General features: G+C 39.9%; 1 protein-coding gene across 2 annotated transcripts in view; it reads right to left on the bottom strand.

Annotated features, from left to right (window-relative positions):
• Positions 1-1,486: 1,486 nt before the first annotated feature.
• OLFM2 (olfactomedin 2) overlaps positions 1,487-7,278 on the bottom strand; it is a 459,233-nt gene continuing 453,441 nt past the window's right edge. For both annotated transcript variants that reach the window (XM_089651883.1, XM_089651884.1), the window contains exon 6: positions 1,487-4,864. In XM_089651883.1, the coding sequence (XP_089508009.1) occupies positions 4,190-4,864 (675 nt within the window). In that variant the 3' untranslated portion in view covers positions 1,487-4,189. The remainder of the gene's footprint in view (positions 4,865-7,278) is intronic.

Raw genomic sequence — 7,278 nt, 5'->3', positions numbered from 1 at the left:
GTTGTAACCAGAAGCCTTACCATTTTAAAAATGGCACTGTTTACATCCATGAAAACTATGATTGCTCATCTCTTCTGGTTTCCTGTATCATAGAGGCAATCGGAGCCTATCTGGCCTGGGAGAGCAACGGAAGGCGGCAAGAGAGAACGTCCCCTCCCGCTGTTTGAAAAAGTGATCCAGCGGCTAATTAATTGCTCTAATTGCTTTTGCAAGAAAGCCAACCGTCGGCTCTAAAAAAGAAGCTGCAGACATCATCCTGGTATAAAGTCCGCAAGTGGGTAATAAGCAATTTCTGACTCTCAGATAAGTAACCACTGATACCATTGATCTTTCTAGCTTTCTGTATGGGAGTCATTTTTCCTAATAACCACAAATGTAGGGAGCATCCTATCAAGTGACCTTCATGGAAATGTACTGTGAGCTGTAGATCTAGTACAGCTGAGACTGGAAGATCATTTCCAGGGCTTCCTCCATGTTAAAAAGGTTGAGAAGGGCTGGGTTAGCGTGTGCCTTTGCGTCTTTGAGTGGTTCACTTAGTCAAACTGAAAAAAGAGCTGGCAATCCACCTCAGATATGATGCCCCCTTCCTCAAATGAGTTTATGTCAAGGGTGTTGCTAAACTCTGGCACAAAGGGCACATGCCCCAGATCATCCCTCTTTTAAGATAAGTATACAGATTTGAAATGTATATTTTAACTACTTTTCAATCCATCTATTATTTATTTTCTCATCATAATGTGATATTACTGTTTTTAGATCAATTCATTTTTGTTCACTTAGAAAGATTGTATGTGTCTCAGATTCAATCCAAAGTGGTTATCATTGTATCATCGTATCCTTCCAGCTCCTCAACTTTTTAATCTGTGTGTCCAGCAGTGCCTCTGGATTTTTAGGAACGTAAAATGGCCATAGTTTACGTCACTGCAACCTGTGGTATTAAATGTTATTGGCAGCATCTGCAGTGACCAGGTGCGGACTGACAACTCATGGGGCCCCCGGGCAATAGGGGATCATGGGGCCCCTGTGTCCTTGCCCAAACTCAAAAAAGCTTATGAAAAAGGTACCAGGGGCATCTCATGGGGCCCCCTACTGCCCCCGGGCCCTCAGGCAGTGCCCGAGTTTCCAAATGGTCAGTCCGCCCCTGGCAGTGACTATACTGTATGTTAAATGTCCTTATATAATACTTCAGGTCAGTTGCTACTGCATTTCAATTGTTATAGAGTTTTTACCCATCTTTGCATTTTTTAAATTAAATAATCATGGCCATTCAATTCCAAGGGCATGTGGCAGTCTGATTATTTTATATGTAGGGGAGTATGTATTGAAGATAAAGGCAGCGGGTAGCTGCAATACTCTTATCTTTTTTTTTTACTTACTATTCTACACTTTTGTGCTGAAGTTCCTCTTCTAGACTGTGATTTTCTCTGAATACTAAGATGCTCTTTACATTAAGATTTGGATGAACATAGTTCGAGCCCACAAACAGTCATCTCAGGTGGCTTTTTTAATAGTGAACAATAAAAACAATAAATGCGGCTTCTTATTTAATGTGTGTCCACAGGCTGACAAAGTCACCATTTTCAGAATCAAACACATTGAAAGTCACACCCTGATTACAAAACATTTCACAGCCACAGCTGACATTTGAATACAGAATATTAGCCATACATTTCATCCTCGTTTCTGTGTAACAATTAATTTTACTTGCTTTCGTGGCAAAATTAGTTTATTTGAGCTGTTAAAAAAGCCATACTGTGCTGTCCCTAGGCACATTCCTGCTATTTGGCAGTACGTTAGCTCTCAGGGCCAAGAATTTTAAAGAACAATTCAATACCCCATATAGCAACCCTACTCACAAAAAAATGTAAATAGTAAATAAAGACACATATTTTTTGATAAATATGTATTAAAAATAAAAAGAACTCAAAAAATTTACAATGTGACCATGACTATATGCAGTCAATGACATCATGGGAAGTCCCATGACATCATTAACCAAATGTAGTCATGTCCATATTTGATCAATGATGTCTCCTAGGAGACCCCACCCTATAGTTAATATTCAGAGGCAGGGCAGGGAGTGGGAGCTGTCATTTGTGACAAGCAGTTGTTGGAAACAGATCATCAGACAGGCATCGTTCATCATGATGTGGAGCTGCATCAATGGATGGTGGGACTGCTGATAGGTTTACATTATGGAACTTTTTGGGGTTTCCTATTTTTTAATAAAGGGCTTGTCAAAAAGTTTGCGTCTTTATTTAATATTTACGTTTTTGTGAATGTGCAGGGATACTAGGCACCTCTTACTTATTCCAATGAGATCCAGATTTGGATAAGCCCCTGTGCCTGCAGACCCCCACAACCACCTGCCCAGGGTTGCGGGGAACTAGCCCTAGCCCTCATCAACATGGGAACAAAGTGCTTTGCCAGGCTGTCCCCCCTGGCAAGGTATTCTGCCCATCTTGAGAGCATGTGGCTTGTTGTGGTTTGGGGGTCCCCCCCTCCTTCTTTTCCTGGCCTGCCAGGAAATCCAGATCAGACCCACATCTAGGATAAGGGTCTGGTATAGATGAAGGGAATTCCAGGCTGCATTGCTTATAAACAAAAGGAGATCTTATTTACTGGCAATTTAAGAATCATTTTTTTAATTTGTAAATGTTAGTTTTGCTGTAGTAGGTTGTCAACATCCTACTAATGCTCCACTTCATAGGCAGGTTAAGGACATCCCTAAGGCATGTTATTTAAAGAGGTTTAGCATTTTAATGTTTCCCTTTAGGCATTACTAAAATCACTTCTCCCAGCCAAAAATTAAAAAAAAAAAATAGCTTTAGCATTTACTCCCCAGGTTAGATCCCACCCTCTATACCATTTGATTGGCAATTCCTTGCCTATTAGTCCAGAAAATAGCCATGACTGTTTTTAACATTCGGCTTCCATTGACTTCAATGGGTTTCAGATTTTGCACCCAAACATAAGGAATGTTCACCAAACCTGCCTTAAACTGAACCCAGTTATGTTCACCTCTTCCCTATTCCTGATGTGTCTAGGCACTCGTATACCTAAAGCCTCATAACAAAGTAAATCTAAGGCACTCCTGCCTCTGACTGCTAGTCTTATAAGATTTGTTGTGAGATTCACTCATGTTGCTACTGTGCTACTCACTGCTCTCCTTGCTGGAGAGAAATCTGTACCTAGCAATACAATGATCTCTTAGCTTCTACTTTATCAATTCACCAGTCATCAGGAAGGAGGAGAACTAATATAGGGAAGCTATGCTCTGCTTCTACAGGCATTACTGGTGTCTAGTTTTTTGCCCTCTGGTTTTTGTCCTTGGGTACAGCTTCCACAGTTCATGTATTCTTTAAAGAATAATAAAATACTTTACATTTAAAATTTGTAATGTGCTGCCATTTGAAGCAGCTTTGGTTTGTTTTCGAGGCCCTTAAGTCCTCATGCACACTTGAGCTAAAAAATGCCTGGTTTGTAGGCGTTTGACTTTCTGCCTCTAAACACCCCTCTGTGTTAGCCTAAGTACCATGCACCCATAGGCATTTACAGGAGTTTATAGGCAGGGGCATTTAGAGGCAGAAAAAAAAAATCACTTGTGCATTCAAGAGAGGAGTCTTTTGGCAGAAAAAAAGCCAAAATGCGTCTAAACCTGTAAATGTTTGTAAATGTGTCTAAACATGCCTAAGCATTACGTTCACTTAGTGCTTGAGCGGTTTTTCTTTTCATTTCAATGGCCAGAATAAATAAAAATTCTGGTCAATGAAATAAATGCCCTTGACATGCCTAGTACTTGACACGCCTAAACATGTATTCAAAAACGCATTTTTGAAGCTGCTTTTCTCCTGCCAGGATAAAAATAGTTTACAAAAGCTCCAGTGTGCATGAAGCCTAAAAGTATATTGGCTGGTCAACATCACCACACTATACTATATATGAATATTCTGAAACGTATCTTCACATATGGAAAAAATACTACTGGCCAAACAGTACCAATGTCAAATACTGTCTTTATTTGCCACCAGAAAAAAAAGTATATTTGATACCATGCTCACTCAACCACGTGAAAGTCTTTTTGTGTTCTGTGCGTTTCATAGAAATAACTGATAATCTCAGACCGTAAAAAGAATTAAACCAAGAAAGAAACAAAGAAAGGTGAGATGATTGTCCTATGCAGTCCACATCACTCTCCAGAAGTCTTTATAACATGGAACAGAGTGACATTATAGAGAACTTGATGACCATTATTCCAGGTGTAGAGGACTCTCTCTCGTGGGTTGTAGTCCAGCATAGATATGTGTGAATATTGATTATGGAATGGGATATCTGTGTATTCATAAGTAGAAGAATTGGTGTAATATGCAAAGTAGATCTTGGCTCCTGCTAAATGGGAATTGGTTACATAGAGGGTGCCACAAATCATGAAGGACTCTCCAGCACTGCGTTTCGGGTAGCCAGTGTCCCAGGTCTGGAGGATCTCCAGTGTTTGGGGGTCCAGCTTGCTGACAACAATATTTCCTGCATTCTGATTAGTCGTGTAAACTGCCCAGAGCCCATTTTCATCTACCATAAAGTCAATGTCGGAGAATCCACCCCAGGAGTAAGGGAAGGTGTTGTTGTAGCCAGCATTGTTGAGGTTCCTCTGGACGGAGACACTACGTGAACGGAAGTGATATTTTACCACAATGTTGCTCTGGTACTTGTTGTAATACAGAGAGCCATTGTAAACCACGTGGCCAGTACCAGCCCAAGGATGGGGGAGGAGGTGTTGCACGAAGTTCTGGCCTTTGATAAAGTCATTGAGGCTACGATATTCTAAAACTCTTCGACCTTTTAGGTAACCATCCATGTACCAAACCTGAAAGAGAAGAGATATTGGTTTAAAAGGTGAAATGTTTACCAGTGTCTATATTACTTGATACCAAAAATGAGGGTGCAGGTCATCAGTCATCAACATTACTACCACCATGATCAGCAGCATTATCTACAGATCTCACCAATCTACTGGTCTATTGAAATGGGGAACATTCAGTAAACCACAGTACCTAATCAGTTTTAATTTTACTGCAATTATATGAGATAAAGATAACTTACGTTCCTGATGTTTTCTAAGGGGTACGTCTCTGTGCCATTTTAAGCTGGACATTTTTCTATCTCTCCTAGACATCATTCATCCTGGCAGTGGCATTTTAGGCAGCAAAAATGCTTGACATTTGTAAAAGTTTGTAATGTGCTTAGGCATGTTTAGCGTCAAGTGTTTGGGCATTAATTTATTCATTAGCCAGAATAATTATTTATTCTTGCCACTGAAATGAATTAACACTCAAGAGCTAAACGTGCCTAGCGTTAACATGTGTTTAGATACATTTACACATTTTCTGGCAAAATGCCATTGCTCCAGGGCCCACTGGCAGTGAGCTTTTTTTCCCTACCTACTCCTGGACACATAGGCTAACATGCAGGGGTGTTTAGAAGCAGGGAAAAAAACCGCCAGATGCCCCTTGGGGCAGCAGAAAAAAAGTCCAGTGTGCATGATGCCTTATAGTGGATGTTGGGTTTACATTAAAGCAGAACTACACTACCCACACAAACCAAAACTCTGTTTAATTCATATTTAATATTCCAAGCAAACTCCCCCATCCACCCATGTCTCCATTCTTTCTTTTGCAAAGAAATCATGTTGAAAAGCATCACCTAGCATTTCTGCCTGTGGCCATCTTGAGTGGGGGCAGTTGATCCATGTAGCATTTTCTTCCTAGAATCCATCTGCCCATAGCTCAGGTATGCAGGCAGGAGGGTGTGCTTAGCTAAGAAAACCCCTCCTCCCCTCCTGAAGACTCCTGGGATGTATCACATCATTTGCCTAGGCATGGAAACCAGGAAGTAGCGGAAAAAAAATTAAAATAAAATAAAGCAAAAAAACATGATATACATTCCTGTCTATTTACTAATGCTAGCAGCTTAAGGATTAAAAATAGTCAATGTTGATTGAGAGGGTGAAGTGCCACTTTAAAGGGTTAGACATAATTTGCATGTGCTTAACTGCAAATTATAACTGTTAGGTAAAATTTAACCAAATTATCCAATATTCTATGGTCACCAAACCAATATAAGATATAGGGGTATGGCTTTATTTTCCTTTTAGTATCTTTACACCTTGAAAAACTTTTGTATTTAGACTGGAGGTCTTGTGGATAATCTATTTATTAATCCTTCCTGTATTTTTTTAGAACTTTTTTCTCCTTGAACTGATTTTGCACAATGTTCTCTCGTTCTTACAAGAAATTGAAACTGTTTAATGGTTATCCTCTACTCTGCCCAGTTTTATTCATTTCATTGCAGTCCATTTAACCAGTTTTTTTATTTTTCCAATACCATTTTCTATTAAACTTCCCAAAGCTATAAGTAAGAAATTTAAAACCTTAATATGTTATGTTATCTATACCAGTTACTATTTTAGTATCCATTCCCTGAATTGCTAACTCTTTATGACTGTGCTTGTACACGCAGATCTGTGGGGCCATAAAATGCAGTTCTCAACGAAAGGTCTAGGCAACTCATTACATGGCAATATAACTACTTCACCTCATCTGAACACACACATACACACATAGGTATTCCTAAATAACCGGGTAAATGAATTATGGTGCCTTAAAAAAAAGTTTTCTTTTTCTCACCCATTTGTAGATGGCCTTAATGCACCTTTTAACATTTGCCCCATGAAATCTAAGTGGGGAAACAGGGATGTATAAAGGTCCTGTATCCTAAAGGCCTGTTGGTGTCTACCAGATGAAAGATAGCATACCAAGTGTCATGGAAATTTTGTATTATTGGTCGAACTTTAAATGTGTCATATATTCGTGTTATTCATATGTCTCTCGTGTGGCTTAATTAAAGCTCTGAAGGCTGCAATTGGGCCATGCGCATGTACAATGTATGTATTACAGTACTCAGCTTGGTAATGGATGAGATGGCAGATCTGCGCTTATAGACCGGCGTGTATACCACCACGGCATTCCATGCGAATGCTGCTGTCAGTAGACCGTGGGCCTGTATCCGCATATCAGCAGCATGGTACCACGTGGGCTTCATAACGCAATGCGCAAGCGGTGTGAACTCCACGTGTAGGCTTATGCATATCTTACAACCCATTACTAATCTGAACTGTATCTTGGATGGATGTGTTTTAATAAAGATCGTATCGGGCCCATCCAGGTACAGACTGATATTTTTAGGGAGATGCTTGTGCAGAGAATTTTGCATACCAATAGA

Source organism: Staurois parvus, unplaced genomic scaffold, assembly GCF_062004578.1.
Source record: "Staurois parvus isolate SC_StPar_1 unplaced genomic scaffold, SC_StPar_1.0 ptg000666l, whole genome shotgun sequence".
NCBI classification, from domain to species: domain Eukaryota; kingdom Metazoa; phylum Chordata; class Amphibia; order Anura; family Ranidae; genus Staurois; species Staurois parvus.
The sequence above is the reverse complement of the archived record's forward strand: the minus strand, read 5'-3'. Positions and strand labels throughout refer to the sequence as shown.